Source organism: Gymnoscopelus microlampas, assembly GCF_963454915.1.
Source record: "Gymnoscopelus microlampas genome assembly, chromosome: 1".
Lineage (NCBI taxonomy): Eukaryota > Metazoa > Chordata > Actinopteri > Myctophiformes > Myctophidae > Gymnoscopelus > Gymnoscopelus microlampas.
In genome coordinates, this window is record NC_139962.1 from 9,937,373 (window position 1) to 9,958,031 (window position 20,659).

General features: G+C 41.0%; 2 protein-coding genes across 2 annotated transcripts in view; one reads left to right on the plus strand and one right to left on the minus strand.

The window, feature by feature from the left end:
* rab4a (RAB4a, member RAS oncogene family) overlaps positions 1-20,659 on the minus strand; it is a 305,717-nt gene that overhangs the window by 173,047 nt on the left and 112,011 nt on the right. The window lies entirely within an intron of this gene.
* Positions 1-20,659, plus strand: part of LOC311045761 (gamma-butyrobetaine dioxygenase-like) — a 50,960-nt gene that overhangs the window by 6,120 nt on the left and 24,181 nt on the right. Inside the window, exon 4 of the mRNA XM_084057794.1 lies at positions 1,517-1,631. Within this exon, the coding sequence (XP_083913920.1) occupies positions 1,517-1,631 (115 nt within the window). The remainder of the gene's footprint in view (positions 1-1,516; positions 1,632-20,659) is intronic.

Genomic DNA, 20,659 nt, shown 5'->3' on the forward strand with positions numbered 1-20,659 from the left:
GCGACTTAAAGGGATAGTTCACCCTCAAAATGACTTTACTTCTATGGATTAGTCACCCCGTGGAGACTTGAATTCATGGATATTGTTTAGTTTTTGTCGCATTCCTAAGACCATAATTTGATGACCGGCAGCGGTTCCGGTAGGATACACAAAGAGTCTCCGTTGTGTCAAAGGATGTAGTTCCTATCGGAAGCGCTGCCTACCGGTCCGGTGGTCATCTAATTATTGGCTTAGGAATGCGACAAAAAACAAAAATATGTGGGGTGAGTAATCGATAGAAAAAAATGTTTTTTGAGGGGGTGAACTATCCCTTTAAGGCTTGTGTTTCTGTAAAGTCATGGTCAAATATTGATTGATTGATTGATTGATTGATTGATTGAATACTTCATTAACAGTTTGCAGATTGTACAGAGGTACGTTTACAAAGATTGTTAAAAGAATAAGACCAACATTCCCAGGGGCGGAAATTGTTTCCATTGTGGTCGTGTGCATTCAATTCATTAAGTGGAAGAGCCAATCCATCAGTGTCTGTCAATCACAGGGCCCTGATCGCAGACGCTGATTGGCCGCATGATAATGTGTGACCAGGATGGTTTACCAGGTGTTTAAATGTTTCCAAAATGTAAACCTATATTTAAAGACTTATTTTTTTTAAACAGCAGATCAACAAGCTCATAACACGACACATTATGAGCTCGTAGATCTGCTCATGTTCAAACATCCGATGCATAATAGGTTTAAAGTGCTCATGTGGCCTAGTATAGTCGCTGCTTTTGGGCTTGTTTTCATAGACCTGGTTTGCTTATTTCTCTGGCAAAATCCTGGCAACGCTGCCAGTTTAGAGTGTGAGGCTTCAGACCTGTGCAGGGATCTGGCTGCCAGGTTGGACCTTAATCCCCCTGGCGAGTGATGACAGAGAAAAACCTTGTGACATGGAAAACACACGGCGCTGCGGCTGCTGTGGAACAATCCTGCAACACCAGTCTGCTTGCTTTTCTTATGTAACAAGAACCTCTCTCCCTCCACCAGTGGCCTGGGAATGAATGAGTGTTTCAACAGCTTTCAAATTACATCAAAAATAGTGTTTTATGTTAAATGGCATAACCACTAATGTTATTTCATTTAGCGACTTTCTTAACAAGGGGTTCTCTCACCCAATGGCCTGAGAATGGGTGACAGTGTTCACAGCATTCAAATGATATGTCATGAAAATAACATTTTACATTACAGTAAATGGCTTAACCACCAATGGTATTTCTGTTCCCTGTTAGTGAGCAAACACTCTATTGCAATGATTGCTGTCAGAATATAGAGCGATTTAACACTTACACCACCTTTAAAGCTGCACCATGTAACTTTCCTCTTCTACCCTTGCTCAGGGGATAAATTGAATCAGGTCAAAATGTGTTTCAGATCGTATACAGTCTAGGTGAGACATGACCGTTGACACGATCTAAAAGTCTCAATAGAAGAGCAGGGAGACAAAGTGTGATCATGTGACCTCGTCCCTCCCCAGGTGTCCATCGTGTGGCCTGACCAGCACATCAGTGAGTTTGACCCAGAATGGCTGAGGAAACGATGCTTCTCCTCAGCTGCCAGGCAAGCCGTGCAAGAAGAGCTGTTCATCAACGGTAAGACCAACATCTGATTGAAGTTTTCATGAGAGGCAGGCTAACATGTTATCAGCTCAGTGGTCTTGTGGTAGAATGTCCACCCTGAGTACTGGAAGGTCAGGGTCCGATCCCTGGCTGGGTCATACCAAAAACAACCTACTACCAAATACCTCCCTACTTGGCACTCAGCATCAAGGGTTGATCGGGGGTAAGTCCCTGCGACATCCTGGTGTCATGTCCAGGCGGAGTCCTACGGATGTTAAGGAGGTTGGCATCACCCAATCTGGGAACCCATCGTCAAATAAAAAGGAAAAACAGCGCCCCCAGCGTTTTTCACTTGATTCAGTAAGCGATGCTCTGAATCTGTTCTTGAGAGATTAGGCATCACCAGACGAGCGGGAGGGGGCAGAAGTGGTTATAACCATATCAATCTTTTTCAAATTGATAAGAAAATGTTGCGCTTTTTGACAAAATATCAGTCAAAACATTGCTAATTGATGGTCTAGGTCTAGGACAAGGGTTCCCATACCTTTCAGGCCGCGACGCCACAACATAATCATATTTGAACTGGGGACCCCCACGCTGACAAGCACTTGGAATTGTAGGCATTACATTTGGTTTGACTCGGTTCCACAGATGAATGTTGTGAAAATAGTCGAACTACAAGCTCATAACTGTGGCATTGTGAGCTTGTAGATTGGCTATTTTCACACAATGTTTGCCTCTTTCGTCCGTAATATTTGACAAAGGTAATTAAATTGTGATTTAGAAATAAGTGTATACACTTATACAGTATGTTGGTTTATTTACTGTTGAGTGAGAAAACAATGTTGCTCATTAAGCTATTCATCTGTCTCTCCAAAATCGGGATCGGCCCCGTGCCCAAACATCTGTCCTCGGTCGGGCTGGATGGAATCTTCATGTACTTGAATGAATGTACTCCCCTTTCATGTGTGGACAGATAGTTTACATAAAAGGCAGGTTATCACAGAACCGGCCCAAAAACGGTCACATTCCACAGTGTTGTTTGTGTTTCTAGAAGCATGGTAACCTTCTATCTGGTTGCTGGACGGGTCACTTGATGTGAATGAGCCGTCAAATAGGAGGAGACGCCTGCACATCATAATGCTGGAGATACCCAGATGTTTGGCAGGAAGTAGAATGAGCCACATTCCTGTCTGTTTATTGGACACTGAGGGAATGATTGTTGCACATGTTGAGTCTCAACAGTTGGGGGAGTCAGCTCTGTGTAGGCCATGTCATAGTGGGCGGACATTCAGTGAAAATAGGCGAACATTCTGTGGAAAATAGAAGAACTTTTTGGCAAAAAACGAAGGAGCGTTTGTAGGAAACTGAAGAACGTTGGCCAAAAACGGAAACCCACTACGTTCTCTCAGGTCGGGTGATGCCAACCTCCTGGACATCCCCAAAACAAAGAAAGGAACCTGGGGTGACGGGGCTTTCTCAGTTGCCGCCCCCTCCATATGGAAGCAGGGGTCATCAATATGCCACGGACAAATGTGTCCGTGGCAAAGACTTGGCCTTACACACACCATTATAATGTTCTTCTTTTGGTCATAAGACCCAATTACTGAATGTCAGTCTCCAGGTTTACTTCAGAATACAGTACTGTATGTATGACACTGGTTTACTATGACACTGTGTATGGCACATTAGGAGTCTACTAGTACTAGTTCCCTAATGTTTTATTTGCAAGGACTCTAGGACTCTAAACTCTGAGAGTGTACAAACATTTGTACACTGTTAGAGTTACAGACATATTATGGTCATTCAGGGCTAGCTCTCTATATGTTTCTGGTAATATTATTGTCCACTCATGTTGTATGTCCGTGGCAAAAAGTTGAAGTTCAGTTTATACTCAACCTCACAAGTGGTGTCACATGTTGTTAGCTTGAAGATGGGTTCTAGTCTGCAAGCAACAACATCGTGCAACAGAATAATTTAGTCATTACCCACATCGTTCAAACAAGAAAATAACAAAAAAGAACATATGCATTTAATATTAAAACAATGTGTTTACCTAAGCAAATCATCAGACAGCAAAACCATACCGAATTGCAATTGTAACTGCTGCCAGTCACGACACTTTATAATGATGTTTTGCAGCATTATTTAATTACGTTTCCAAGATCTAAACTTGTCTCATTTGGCGTATAAATCAAGTCCTAGACAGAATGACAGATGGTAATTTCATCACGTTTCGTGTTTGCGAGCAAAGACCACATTGGAAACACAATGCACAACCCTAAAATAATAATGGATCTGGAAGATATTACGATGTTAAATTATATGGGCTTCAGTGGATGCAGTAATTCATGTTAACTCTCTAAGAAACAATGGGTGCTTGCTTAGAGAGACCAAAGGAATTAGTCAAGGATTAGCATGCATTAAAAAATGTCAATGCATAATGTATTTGAAATTAATTACCCACTGTGGGCCGCTTCAAACGTATTGCAGGTTCGAATTCTATTCTTCCTCACCAAACACTTTTGAAGAGGACCTTGAGCAAGGCAAAGTAAAGTAATCCCAAAACCACTTAGTGGACCTACAGGGTAGAAAGCCTGTCATTCCATTGGCTGACTCCAGTGGTGGAAACTAACTAGTACTTGAGTAAACTATATTTACTCAAGTACTATACACAATTTTGAGTATTTACGTATTTTGAATATTGTACTTTTTACTCCACTACAATTATATGACAGCTTTAGTTACTAGTTACTTTACAGATTTAGAATTGTTATATTATTGTAATTACAAAACATGCATTAACCACTTAAGCTCACAACGCATGGCGACACTACTTGTTGTGAGCTTGTATATCTGCTATTTTCGAAAGATTTTGACACATTTTGACACAACTTGTCAAATGGGACATTCTGCATAATGAGTAAATTTTCTTTTGACACTGTAAGTATATAGAGTATTTCCACATTGTGGTATTGATACTTTTTTCAAAAAGTTTTAGTAAAACAAAATCTGAGTACTTGCTTCCACCACTTCAGGGTAGAAATCATGTCATTGTATTGTCTGACTGCCAGATGTCATAAAATGTGGGTGAAGGAAAACTCAGAAAACCCTCCCTGCATTTAATCAAATCAAAGCCAAACTAGAAAGGGGGCGTTTGTTAGCAGAGTGCTAATATGTGGTACATGTGATGACAATGTGTTGGCGTTGGCGTGTGTGTATGAAAAGGCACCGGGCAAAGAGGGGGGAAAGGCTCTGAATGACGATAAACGTGTTAATTATGTTTAATACAGGGCCTAGAGTGAGGACAGAAATCAGGGCGGGAATGGCGGTGACAGTGGCCTCCACGTCTGTCCAAATTGGTATTAAAATTATATAGTAGTTGATCCAGCTGATCAGTCAGTCTATGAAAGCAATACAAACACATTTTGAGAAATTGCAAAGTGTGGTTGACTTGATGCAAGGCATGGGTCGCAGCTGTTGAGAACCACAAATCCATGGGGAAATGAGTAAATTGTTGTTGTCGGGCAGAAACCTCTTATCTCCATATCTTAACTTTTCGTATTTTTTCGTGAATTAACGGCCTACTTGATCACACTACAGCGTCACACAAAAGTATCAAAAGTAACAGATCTACAAGCTCGAAACGCGGCGCGAAGCGACGCGTTTCAAGCTTGTAGATCTGCTACTTTCGCCGTTTTTGAATTTGAATCCTGAAAAGCAACAGTTTTGGACATATGAGGTTTCCACCCGAACAGGGACGAAATGGTGTAATTATATAGTGATAGCGATTGCCAAGCAGCCGCTCTACCACCCGAGCCAATGCCGCCCTGTGTGTGTAACTTAATAGTGTTTCTACAACTTACGGTTCAACGCTTCACATGAATGTGTGATTAGTGAAATCACTATTGGTTCTGCGTTGATCACAAAATATATGTGAATTATGGGATTCAACTTTGGAGTGAAGGATTCCTTGTCCTACTGGCAGTGTTCACAAGACATTTGATGCTGATCGTTGTAATGGTTTTTGCGATTAGTTGCGAACACACAAACACACATACACAGAGAAGCAAAAACATAATCTCCAGCCTTGCATTCGCCTTTGCAACAAAATACTCAGCTCGCTCACATCATAAATGTTAATTCATTAAATGTTTCATTATGAGGTTAATTGTTTACCTTCTCCCATCTTTGTAAACTAGGGCTGCAACTAATGATTATTTTCATGATCTATTAAGCTGTCTAATATTAATGCATAAGCTGCAATTAATGCATTTGTTTACACAAAACAATTGTGGTAAGATAATGATAGTTTAAAGAAAGAATAATTCACATCCTCCGTCTCTTGGTGCTGAGCCAAACTGTAAGAACAGAATCATGAAAACAAAGAGGGGACTTTTTGAAAGCTCCAAGTTTTTATTTGCGACAAACAGCAGATACGACGTTTAGACCCTTTCGGTCTTTTTCAAGTAAGATAATGAAGGTAAACATCACAGGCTAAATGAATGTAAACAGACATGTTGATGTTGCTTAATTATGTTTAACAGTAGTCAAACACATTTAAAATGTAATTAAGAGATTTACAACATGACATACAAGTTACAGTTATTGTTAATGATAATAGATGTTATGTTTTACAACAGTACATACAGGTTAGAGTTGCTGTAAACATAATGTTTTGGTTAGGCCTTGTACACACAGTCAAAACACTCAACGCATGCTTTACGCATGCTTCATGGGGGGGGGGGGGGTGAAGCCGTTTCAATTCATTCCCTATGGAAGTCACGTGGTTTTGATGCGCTGACTTGTCGCATGGCTTCACCCCTCCTCCCCTGCGACAAGACAGCGCATCAAAACCACGTGACTTTCCATGAATTGAAACGGCTTCACCCCCCCATGAAGCATGCGTAAAGCATGCGTTGAGTGTTTTAACTGTGCGTACGAGGCCCGAGAGTTACTGTAAACATTATAAAGGTAATGTTTTACCACAGGTTAGAGTTACTGTAAACATTATAAAGGTTATGTTTTTACAACTGTACACATGGATTAAAGTCCTCCGTCTCCACGACAGTTTTCAGTCATTTGGATTCCATAGCTGTCAGCATGTCTTATGTGGAAGCATGTTGTTCAGCGAAAATAGCCTATCTACGAGCTCTCAATGCGTCTGTGATCGTCTATTTCCGCACAAATTCTTTACAGTCTCGGATATTTCATATGTAAAAGCAATGGTTAAAGCCTTAATCTGTGATTTCTTCACCTGGTTGGCTGTATGTAGAACAGCAGCAAGGTGACTAAAACATCATAATGTTACATCATTTTGCATAAAGTTTAGGAACAGGTGCTAGAGTGGGGCTCTCACACTGATAGACAAATTCACTAGTAAGAGACCACACCTCTACATACGTTTAACAATGTATTGAAACAATGTATTTAACAATGTACTCACGACAAAGTTGAAAGAAATGAAGCAGAAATAGCCAATCTACAAGTACCGTACTCACAACCCATGTTTGGTCTGTTGTGAAGCAGAACAATCAAGCCAGGTAATGAATCGCACGTGTATTTATACTGTGGTGATTGCAACAGGGATTGGCTGAGGTGAGGCAGGTGTAGTGGATACGGGTGATTGTGAATGGGGAGTGGCTAACGAGTGAAGGCAGGTGTGGTACATAGGCAAGTGATTAGCAGAGGGTGGTCTCTATGGGCTCTATTTACAGCAGCCATATTATCACTTCCTTCACAGGTGTTACCAATGATACTAATGAAGGCTCTGTTCCATTTAGTGTAGCACAGTGGTTTCCACAACCCCCATAACTCTGAGAGCGTACAAATGGAACCAAATGGACCCTTACGGGTCCATTTGGTTCCATTTGTACACTCTCAGATTTACACACCTGTAAGGGGCCATTTGGAAGCCCATGAGGGTCCCTGGACCCCAACTGTAGACCCACTGGTGTAACAGAGTGTTAATTTCCAGTGGGCCAACATGCACAACATCAGCACCCTGACTCTGTTTGACCAAGAATGGAACAGAGCCTTCATTAGTATCATTGGTAACACCTGTGAATGTCTTCATAATATGGCTGCTGTGAATAGAGCCTATTCCTGAACATACGTTGAACACAACTACATTTAGGACTTTGTCATACAAACATTTTCAGTGGTGAGAATTTATTTTGATGAGCACATGCATGAGCACATGCAGGTTCCAGTGTAAGTAGCAAGGTAGGTTCCAGTGCAAGTAGTAAGGTAGGTTCCAGTGTAAGTAGTAAGGTATTCCTTGGTACAGTAGTAAGGTATAGGTTCCAGTAGTAAGGTAGGTTCCTCTCACCGAACGTTGGCTGTTTTTTTTTTGTTTTTTTTACATCCACGTGGTCCTTGAGGACCCACAGGGTTGACTGGCTCCTGCTCTGTGTGTGTGTGTGTGTGTGTGTGTGTGTGTGTGTGTGTGTGTGTGTGTGTGTGTGTGTGTGTGTGTGTGTGTGTGTGTGTGTGTGTGTGTGTGTGCGTGCGTGCGTGCGTGCGTGCGTGCGTGCGTGCGTGCGTGCGTGCGTGCGTGCGTGCGTGCGTGCGTGCGTGCGTGCGTGCGTGCGTGCGTGCGTGCGTGCGTGCGTGCGTGCGTGCGTGTGTGTGTGCGCGCACATGGAGGGGGGGGGGGTATTTGGGGGCGAGAAGTTTCCCCTGTAGTGTAGTGTAAAGAGACCCCTCCGCTAAGACACACACACACACACACACACACACACACACACACACACACACACACACACACACACACACAGTGTAGTGCTGTGCTATTCTGTTTTCCAACCACTGCCTTGCTCAGCATCAAGAAGATCTCCCTAAAGAGAGGCCTAGGCTCACACTTACAGCCGGTCTGCGCGTGTGTGTGTGTGTGTGTGTGTGTGTGTGTGTGTGTGTGTGTGTGTGTGTGTGTGTGTGTGTGTGTGTGTGTGTGTGTGTGTGTGTGTGTGTGCGCGTGTGCGTGTGCGTGTGCGTGTACTTGTATTACTATACTTGTGAGGGCCAGACGTCCCCACAAGTATAGTAGAATGTGAGAAATAGGCATCGTGAGGAACCGTTTTAGCTGCTTTAGTGAAATGTTTTGTTTCATGGTTGAAAAAAAAGGATTCCGGTTAGCGTTATAGGATTAGACATTTAGAGGTTGTAAAGACACAGCTGATCTCCAAGCTCACAACGCGATGCGCTGCAATGCATTGTGGGAGATTTCAGAGGGTTTTCCGCTTTAGGGGTTTGGGGGGTAAAAACAGGGTCAAAAATGTTATTCATAAAATCGGCGTAATAATACTAATAATACAACGTTGATGTCCCCACAAGTATAGTGATACACACATGTGTGTGTGTGTGTGTGTGTGTGTGTGTGTGTGTGTGTGTGTGTGTGTGTGTGTGTGTGTGTGTGTGTGTCACACTCACACACACACACACACACACACACACACACACACACACACACACACACACACACACACGTTCTCTGGCTTTAATTATATCCTCCTCGGTGCCAGCTTGAAATTCCAGCCGGTGGAAAACAGTGGAAAGGTCTGAGTTTGTGCGTTTTAGAGACGGAAGAAGAATAATGTTCACTTGTGAGACTCTGCTCTGCAGACTCACCTCTCAGGCTCCCTGTGATGTCCAAGGAAAAGAGAGGGAAAAAAAGGTCCCTGTGGCTTGTGTTTCTCCCTCCTTTTTTACCCTGTTTTCACACACAGTGCACCTATATTTAACAGGGCCTGTTTTCTTTCCAGTGGTGTAAAGTAATTAAGTACATTTACTCAAGTACTGTAAAAGTTTGAGGTATTTTTTTTACTTTACTTGAGTATTTCCAATTTTCAGTACTTTTTCTTCTACCCCATTACATCTCAAGAGGCAAATATTGTACTTTTACTCCACTACAATGATTTGAAAACTGGTTACTTTGTAGATTTTTATTATAATTACGAAAACATACATTAACCACTTCAGCCGTATATACATTTCGGCCATTTGAAAATAGCAGATCTAAAAAGCTCACAATGCGTCGCCTGACTTTTTTTTGTTTGAACATTTTTAATGGGACATTCTGCATAATGAGTACTTTCTACTTTTGGTACTTTATGTGCATTTTGATATCCAGACTTTTACTTACAACAGAGTATTTCTATATTGCAGCATTGATACTTTTACTTAAGTAAAACATTTGAGTACTTTTTTCCACCACTGGTGTCCACCTATATTTAACAGGCCCTGTTTTGCAGTGAAACACCTATATTTTTAACAGGCCCGGCTTGGCTTGTTAAGTGTTCCGAACAGTGAAAGTGTGACTCGCTCTGGAACACCGGGAGGTCAATGTGATAATTGGAGCTCCGGGGGGAGGGGGGGGGGGGGGGGGACATGTGTGATTCAAGCCTTATTTAGACTTCCTCGTATGGTGGTGTGTGTCGTGTGCTGAACATAGCAGATCTACAAGCCCACAACGTGTTGTGGATGTGACGCGTTGTGGGCTTGTAGATCTGCTATATTTGACGCACGACACCGAAGCATGAATTAGGCGTTATACTTCGCCGTGAGACGGAGAAACGTATCCATACTTTAACTTTTGTCTTAAAGGGGGTGTGACATCCAAAAAAAAGGTAACCCTTAGGTGAAAATAAGCTAATATTTTGATGACGTCACGCCGCGGCCGGGGTATATTTTATAGCTTATAATGTACTCTTATCTACTGTACTGACTGTCCCCTATGGCTCCTCCCACCTCCCACAGAAGCATTTTGTCTCCCTGCCTAGTACACTCGTTAAAGTCCCACTTTACAGCATCAGGCGCGTGCGCTGTACCACCGAAAAGAAAATCACCATTACACCACTGGTCCTCTGCACACCGACACATGAAAAGTTTACCAGGCTGAGATACCACTATCTCCCCCCACACTTAACAAACACTTTGAGCAAACAGCAAACAAGCAACATCTACAATTACTCCATTAATTAGACATATATATGTGTTGTCAGTCTGTTGGCCTTGTTAAACAAACAAGACCTTTGTGGACCAATAAGATTTGAATCTCTGTTCGCTTCCACTTTCTGTTTGACTATCACACACATTACAAGCACACGCGCGCGCGCGCACGCACATGCATATGCGCACGCACGCACGCACGCACGCACGCACGCACGCACGCACACACACACACACACACACACACACACACACACACACACACACACGGCCCACAGACAATTGGTTTTCATGCTGTTTTGGGGGACGTGCAGCACCGTCATACTGTACGTCAGAGATAAATGAGCCGTTATTTATTCATCTCCATGCTTGCTGGATGTCAGGAAGATGATTTTCCAGTGGATTATGATTCAAACGTTGTATGGATGGCAGTCTCAGAGTGATTCACTCCATACTGATTCACGGCTGTGGTTGCTTGTCTTGTCTGTTTCTCTAGCTACTTAGCCTTGCGGCAGTGGTGGAATAAGTACTGAAATGATTTACTTAAGTAAAAGTACCAATACTGCAATATAAAAATACTCCGTTACAAGTAAAAGTCCAGAATTAAAAATTTACTTGAATAAAAGTACAAAAGTATTGGCATCAAAATGTACTTAAAGTACCAAAAGTAAAAGTACTAAATATTTGAAAATAGCCGATCTACAAGCTCACGTGTCGCATCGCGATGCGTTGTGAGCTTGTAGATCTGCTGTTTTCAAATAGCTAGGTATAAAATAGGGCTAAAGCGGTTACTATAGGTTTCATTATATCATAGTTTATATCTGAAAAGTAACTAGTAACTAAAGTTTTTAAGTAATTGTAGTGGAGTGAAAGTACAATATTTGCCTCTGAGATGTAGTGGAGTAGAAGCAAAAGTATTAGAAATTGGAAATACTCAAGTAAAGTACAAATACCTCAAAATTGTACTTAAGTACAGTACTTAAGTAAATTTACTTATTTACTTTCCACCACTGCCAAATAGCCATATAGCCTCTAACTGTGCATGGCCCCCTATTGTGAAGTGGCTTGGTTGAATATGTCATTTGTCCACGTGTGGTCCAGCCCAATGGAATGTATGGAATGTTTGTGCTAATAAAACATATTTAAAATATTGTTTTTATGCCCATATATTAACTCTCTGCCTGCCAGAGTTTTTTCAGAACAGTCTGTAGCCTCTGCCAGGGTTTTGCCATGATTTTGGTACCTGTTCGCGTAGCCACAGATTTTTTTCCTCCAGTATGATTGATCCCCAGATGGTTTCTAATCACAGATGAGATTCAGGTGTGGTTTCACAAATGTCAACGAGGTCATTTTGACCTCGTTGACATGTGTTGTTTGATGTTTCAGTTTCAGTGAGTTGTTTGTCCGTTTGAATTTTAACATTGAAGTGAATGGAGCAGCAAATCTTCGAACATTTTTAGCTCCTAATCTGTTCGTAATTCGACAAGGGTTGAAATTATAAAAAAATGCAAAAAAAAAAAAAAAATTGGCGGACAACAGCTGATAATTAAAAGACGTATATATACGTCATTGGCAGCCATAGAGTTAACCTTAGGAAGTATTAAGTGACGGGCGTTGTCCGCCGAAAAGTAAAATATTAACTATTTTTAAAATAACTGCAATTTTTAAGGTGTTCTTACATTTTAGTGGGCATTTGTAATATTCGAAGGCATATTTGTCTTATTAGCCGGATCCTTTTTAAATAGCGTAATAGCTGATAGCATTTTACAACATGGAAACGATTCTGACAATTATGCAAAACAACTGCGATTTTCTCAAATAATATTGTGATTAGACGATTATGCAATAATTGTGACACGCATACTCACTCACAACATGTGGCTCTTGTAGACGGGCTATTTTTGATCGTACAAGCGTAAACAGGGTCTTATTTCTCAGACATGTTGTTTGGTTTCATGCAGTCACTGTGGGAACGTTTTTTTTCTTCTTTCACTTTTATTTTGTTCCAGTTGCAACAGCCGGTCTCCAGAAGCCAGCGCTGATGTAACGTACTGAACAGAATAAGAGGCCCTGGAAGACGTAAAAAAAGTCACCGTTTAGGTTGATATACAGTCAGTATATATACGATCCACTTTTGTGCAGTTCAGCAGATCGCGTCATCTCTGATATGTCTGTTAGCATCCTGGTTGTTGTAGCAGGGATTGTGGCCCAAGGCCAAGTCAATCTCTCTAGTATATCGTCTCTGTCGGGAAGGAAACCTCATAAGTCCAAAACTGTTACTTTTCAGGTTTCAAATAAAAAATACAGCAAAAGTAGGAGATCTACAAGCTCGAAAACGAGTTTCTGGATCTGCTGCTTTTGATGCCTTTTTTTGTGTGAAGCTGTAGTATGATCAAGTGGGGCATTCATTAAAGAAAATATAAATATGGAGATAAGAGGTTTCTTCCCCAACGGCAACGATATTATCTCATATTATCTCCAGTATATTGTCCGCATGCATCTGCACCAACATACAGTACATGTGTACTTGGTTGAGCAGAATGTAGGAATGGGAATTATTGATACCAATGCCATTAGCAATTCTGTTTATCGCACCGATTATTGATTGATTGCATTATTGATTCCTGATCAATAGTAGTACAGTCTGGGACGGTGTTAAAACGGTAGGAAAAGACATGCACCGCACGTAACATTTAAACATAATTAAAATGATTTACAATGCTATTATGTGTATCCTTTTCAGTAGTGTGGACACATGACATCACTGTTTTACAATGAGCAACTGCAAAAAACAAAATACCAACATTGATAAAGGGAATTAATAAGCTTGGTGGCGTAGTGGTGTACAGCAGTGATTCTCAAAGTTGCTTCATGTCAAGGACCCCCAAAATGATATGTATTTGGCTGCAGGACCACATCAAAAAAATGATTTAATGCCAGGGATTTTTCAAAAATAGCAGATCTACAAGCTCATAGCGCTGCACTCGGTGCTGCGCTGTGAGCTTGTATATGTGCTATTTTTGAATAGCCAAAGTATACAATATGGTTAAAGTGGTTCAAATGATTGTGATGCCATATTAACTAATTTAGCTGGGGACCCCTAAAAATAGCAGATCTACAAGCTCATAGCGCGAGTGCCGTGCTATTAGCCAAAGAAATCTAAAATGACACAGATGCGTTCCCGGATGAAATTAAAAACATGGCAGGAGGCTAAGCAACGCAACTGCAGCTTAAACCAAATGAATAATGGGGTGTTTGTTAGATCTAGGCGAGCCCAGAGCTTTGGGTGCACCAATGTGCAAGCATAGACTATATCCTTGACAGTATGCACAGTGACACACCTACAAAAAATCTAACACACCCATTATTTATTTAATTAGCTGCAGCTGTGTTGCTCACATCCTTGAGGTCCCCAAGACCAAGTGCTTTTTCTTTTGCTGCCCCCCCGCCCCAACCCTGTGGAATGCACTCCCCAATGCAATCTAATCAGAGGACCCCCCACCCTCCAACAGGGCTGGACTGGGACATCAATTCTGCACAAATTTAAAAAACAAAAAAATGGAGTAAAGGCCTTTGCAGACAAGGTGCGATTGGTCAATCAGTTTTTACTGCATGTGAAAAGACGCACAAATCGAACTGGGTTTGATTTTTTTTTTTTAACGCACCGCCGCAGCCATTTGCCGCACGGGAGCCGGTGTGCATGAAGTCATAGAGAACCATGTTGTTCTTTTAAAAATGATATTGTCCGTTTTTTCCGTGCGAAAAATCACACCCTGTCTGCAAAGGGCTTAACTGTTGGCGGCGGACCACCGGCCCATTACTGGTCGGCCCACCGGGCAGATGCCCGGTATGCCAGATGCGTAGTCCAGCCCTGCCCTCCAATCCTTCTAAACCGCTCTCAAAACCCACCTCTTCAATATGGCTTTCCCCACACCCCCCTGTTTCCCCATTCCACTGTTTTTATTGATTTTATTCCATAGTCTTCGCCTTTTCGTAGTGTTTTTTTCCTAATAAAGTAGATTTTCTTTTGTTGTCCCCCCCATTTTAAAGCCCCATTGGGTACTTAGAAAAGCGTATTATAAATTTGAGATATCATTATGTATTATTATTATCACGGTGTACTATAAGGTCAGTCTTATGTAGCCTAGCTACTACAGCAGGGTACCCTGCTGTAGTTTTTTTTACCCTGAACTGGAAAACAAACTAGGCCTACTAAATCAGCCCGGCTAGGGTTTCATCGCCCGTTAACGACTCAGATTCTCTTAACAATTCTGCTTCTCCATTAAATCCCTATAGCACTGTCTGAAGAGTGGCATGTGGAAAAGCTTAAGAGAGACAGAGTCTGTGTATATATATATATATATATATCCTGATTTTATACTTCCCCACACGACAATATCACGTGTCAAAAAAAAATAGCAGACGTACAAGCTCACAACGCGTCACGGCAGCGACGCGTTGTGAGCTTGAACGTCTGCTATTTTTTTGTGCCGTGCGACACCGCCCGTACGACCTAGCATAAACGCAGCATACCTGTGCGATATATCTTATGTAACATTCCCTCCAAACGAGCGACAGTCAGACAGACATATGGAATAGGGATTATTATGGTGGAAGTGATGTTAGGGGAAAAAAAGGCCTGCAGTGCACACCAACACAAAGCTCTGTGTCGCCTGTGGAGTTTCCTTTTTCGTTTCCTCGAGGCCGTGCAAATATTTGAGTCTCATGACACACGTCCGTCCATCCATGTGCCTGCACGAGGAAATGAAATGTAAACGCTCTCGTTTTTTTAGGGCATTGGTTCTCAAAGTGGGGTCCGGGGACCCCCAGGGGTACTTGAGGGGGTTCCAGGGGGTTCCCAGCTAAATGATGGATAGGAACCGAATGGACCCTTATGGGTCTGTAACTCTGAGAGTGTCCAAATGGACACTTGGACACTTGGACACTTGGACACTCTCAGAGTTAAATTAAATTGATTTTACAATATGAATTGGGGTCCCAGAGATATAAATGCCATTAAATGGGGGTCCGTAGCCTAATGGATGTCAAAGTGGGGGTCCTTTGAAGTTAAAATGGTTGAGAATCACTGCTAGAGAGCCGTAAAAATCTTCTCTTATGGGGGTCCCTGGCTTATCTTTTCAAATGGGGGTCCGCGGGCTAATAAGTGTCAATTTGGGGGTCCTTGACATGAAAAAGTTTGAGAACCACTGTTTTAGGGAACCAACGAGACCCATAATGTAATTACCAGGTCCGTCTAGTGTCTACTTGCCGTAGCACTTGACCTTAGCCTTTGACGACCTTATAAGATAGGCTTATGTAAAAAGGTTAAAATGTCATTTAGATAGCATGTTATTTTCGACCATTGGTTCTCAAAGTGGGGTCCGGGGACCCCCAGGGGTCCTTGGAGGGGTACCAGGGGGTCCCCAGCTGAATTTGTTAATATAGTGTCACAATCATTTTAACCACCTAAAGTGGTTAAAATGATTAACCACCTAAACCATATTTTTGTAGTCTGGCTATTAAAAGATAGCAGATCTCTTAGCACGGCACGAGTGCCGATTTTAGATCTGCTATTTTCAAATGGCCGAAATGTATATAGGGCTGAAGGGGTTAATGTATGTTTGTAATAATCATCACAATCTGCAAAGTAACTAGTAACTCAAGTTTTCAAATAATTGTAGTGGAGTAAAAGTACAATATTTGCCTCTGAGATGTAGTGGAGTAAGAGTACTGAAAATTGGAAATACCTCAAAACTGTACTTAAGTACAGTACTTGTACTTAGCTACCACTGCTTCTGCAGAGCGGTTTGCAGAAAACACCACTATCAATGGTTCAAGGTTCAAGGTTGTACTTTATTGTTACATCTTGTGTACATAAGAGTAAAACTTATTTTGGTTTGGTTTCCTTCCTTCCTTTGACAATGCAACAGCGTAGATACTAACAGAATAATGATAAGAAAATAAGATAAGAAAGAGAGTGCAAACAGAGCAAAAAGAGAATGAAATAAAGCATCTTCAAATGTACATGTGCATAAAAAAAACTGCATTTTCCCCCCAGTATAACTGCCACCTAACTTGTCCTCCACACTTAACAAACACTTTGAGCAAACAGCAAACAAGCAGCATCTACAGTTACTCCATTAATTACACATATATGTGTTGTCAATCTGTTGGCCTTGTTAAACAAACAAGACCTTTGTGGACCTATAAGATCTGAATCTCTGTTCGCTTCCACTTTCTGTTTGACTATCACACACATTACAAGCTTACAAGCACACACACACACACGCACACGCACACACACACACACACACACACACACACACACACACACACGAAATGAACCAAGTTCATTGTGTGCGTGTGCGTGTGTGTAATATCAAAAGACCTCCAGTTTTGATATGCATTTTTTATATCTAGTATTAATCCTCAGTATTAATTGAACTCAGGGTGTCCAAATGGACCTGTACGGGTTCATTTGTACACTCTAACAGCTCACAGCTACAGACCTGTAACAGTCCATTTGGACCTCTGATGGTCCCCGTACCTGACATTGAGAACCAGTTACTTACTAATTTTTGTCAATGGGAACATTTATAGTTTGTGTCAAGGTCTCTGCGGTGCTGAGTGAAGGACAGTGAAGGGTGAACAGTGTGGAGTTAATGTCCTCAACAATAAGTGGTGTGGTGTCTCGTTGGCTTGTGTACTTTGAACCTTTCATATACCATGATGACGTGTAAAGATGCTGCCTTATAGCTCACAAATACATCACCAGATTCACCACACGTACGTGTCAACGTGTAACCACCTTATCTGGTCTGATTGGCTGTCAAGCAGGCGGGCAGAGGGCAGGGATGAAAACTGTTATACAGCCTGGCTCTAGGACCATAATAAATGAAGGGAAATGCGTGAAAAAGGCATAACCCAAAAAAATGCTGTCTCCAACAAAACATGCCTAGGGAAAGTACACTGCGCAAAAGCGGAATAAACTGAGAATTTACAAAGTTAGAAGAAGTTACAAAAATAGGGAAACATTCAGTGAAAATAGCAGATTTATGAGATTTGGTGAAGGGGGGGGGGGGGGGGGGGGGGAGCGGGCCCAGTCTAGAGCCCTGGGGCACCCCCCCCCCCCCCCCCCCCACTGTCCCCCCGTCAATGAAGTATAATAGGGTTTAATAGGTTAATAAGAATGTTGATTTTGCTGACTTTTAAAGGTCAAATAAAGAAACTCTTTAACCCATTAAGACCGGGAAACACATCTGTGTCATTTTAGAGTTTTTAGCTATAACCATTATTTTATACTTTGGGCTATTCAAAAATAGCTGATCCACAAGCTCGTACAAGCTCATAGACAAGCTTGTACGAGCTTGTATAGATCTGCTAGATCTGGGGGGGGGACAAAATATTTTGAGATGGGGGTCCGCGACCAAATACATATAATTTTGGGTGATCCTTGACATGAAAAAGTTTGAGAACCACTGATATTATTATAGCAACATAAGTTTTTTTCTTTTTCACTGTCAGGGTTTAGAAGACATTTGTAGAATCCCCAGAAGCAAAGATTTTAGTTTAAAAAGTTTGCTTAAAAAAACATATTATATTCAAAGAGTTGCAAAATTGCAAATTTTCACGATTTAAAAATAAAAAAAATAAATAGCAGATCTACAAGCTCGTAGCGTGGCACTCGGTGCCACGCTATGAGCTTGTAGATCTGCTATTTATTTAATAGCCCAAAGTATAAAATAATGGTTAAAGTGGTTACACAGTATGCATTCCCGGTCTAAACGGGATAAAGTGATGAGCTAGACAGCTAGCGGGTTTAGCTGACATGCTGTTTCTCCTCCATTATCTATTCTCTCAGAGCAGACAGACTGACTCACTCTGATGCCAAGCTGTATTAAAAAAGATTAAAAGATGTTTTGCCTTCCTTGGCTCGCAGTCAGCCCCCTTCTGGAACTTCCATCAAAGACACACCATTAAAATGTTTCAGACAGGCCTGTTTGACTGTAAATAAGCCTGAAAATGGTTTGTTTATCCCTGTATATAGGGACGGCTATGTGTGTCCATCAGTCTGTAGAACCAAATGGTTCCCAAATTGGGGGTCGGGACCCCCAGGGGGGTCCCCACAAATATTTTTTTTTGGGGGGTCCCCAGATAATTAGCTTGTGTGCAACAATGTTTTCTCACTCAACAGTAAACAAACATACAACATACAGTATAAGTGTATATATCTGCACATTTCAAAATGTAAATTTTAAGGACTTTTAAGACCTTTTTAATACCACTAAAAATAGAATAATAATCATTTGAGCATTACTACCTCAAAAGTAACCAGCAAACTATACAGTAAAAAACCTGAGAAAGAGGCAAATATTGTGAAAATAGCCGATTTACAAGTTTATCTGTGGAACCAAGGTAAACTAAATGTAATGCCTCAACTCCTACAATTCCAAGTGCTTTGTCAGGGTGGGCGGTCCCCATGTTCAAATATGATTATTTTGAGGGGTCACGGCCTGAAAAGTTGTGTAGACCCTCATGATCCCATGAAGAGAATGACCCCTACCATTGCCCTTGGTCCTCATTAGACCAAACTTGGTCTAATCCAGTTTTTTTTCCCAGCTGCTACTCGGCTGTGGAATGCCCTCCCTGACCATCTGAGAGCACCACAGTCCGTTGACGCTTTTAAAAGGGCTTTTAACAAGGCATTTGCCTAGATGGACTCATTGATGCCATATGTGTTTTGTTTATTTATTTTTTTACCTTTTCTGTTATGCTGTGTATTAGCTGAGCTTTGATCTGAATTTTATTAATTTCACTGTTTTATTATTATTATTATTATTATTTTGTTTTTAATATGTAGCACTTTGAGATTTGGTTCAAATATAAAGTGCTTTACTAATACCATTTTTTATTACTATTATCATTATTATTATTATTAAACTTCCATTTCCGCACAAAACAGCTCAAAATGTTGCCAAGCGTGTTCTTGCCACAGCGCTCTTGGACAAAGCCAGTGGTGGGAAAAGTACTACATTTTGTTTTACTTAAGTAAAAGAGAGAAGAGAAGAAGTTCTCTTTCACAAGTAAAAAATCCGTAATTCAATACTCAATATGCAGAATATCCCATTTCACAAGTTTTCAAATATATAAACTATATATGTATAAAATGTATGAAAATCTTTTGAAAATAACAGATCTACAAGCTCACAATGTGTCGCATCGCGCCGACACATTGTGAGCTTGTAGATCTGCTATTTTCAAATGGCCGAAATGTATATAGGGCTGAAGTGGTTAATGTATGTTTTGTAATAATAATCAAGTTTTCAAATAATTGTAGTGGAGTAAAAGTACAATATTTGCCTCTGAGATGTAGTGGAGTAGAAGTAAAATTATAGAAAAATTGGAAATACTCAAGTAAAGTACAAATACCTCAAAATTGTACTTAAGTACATGTACTTAGTTACTTCCCACCACTGGACAAAGCCCCCTGCTTATGTTAGTGACCCCATGGCCTTCCTGCCAGTGCCCGCCCTTAGGACAAAAGACACTTTGTATTCTGTCTTTTTTTAAACTATGGTACTTTATTTTATTTAACTTTTAAACTTATTTTTATCCTTCAAGTAAATATACGATTCTTTACGAGTCTTTGTTTTACCAAAGGGATCCAGTAGACTTTAAAAGCCTTCCATTTCTTTATGACTACAGTGTTATACGACTATTACACTATAATGATGTTTTCCAACTTGTAAGCAGCCATGCAACCATGCAGCATTCATTCCACTATGTATTTCCTTTCTCATCTGGTCTAAATTGAACCGTTCTTTTGTAGTCTTGCAGTTAGCATAACGTCGTTGTCGGGCAGAAACCTGGTATCTCCATTTTTGTTCATAAATGAATGCCCTATTTTATATTTCTATGCTGTCGGGCAGAAACCAGCTACAGTATGTCCAAAATATTTACTTTTCAGCAAATTATTTATTTTCTTTTGTAGACGACACAGTGCTGCCTCATCAAAGTTAGTATGGTGACTTTATACATTGTCAGATACTTGCATGTGTCATTATATTATCATCACTTTACCCAAATACAGCTCCATTAATGTGGAGATAGTT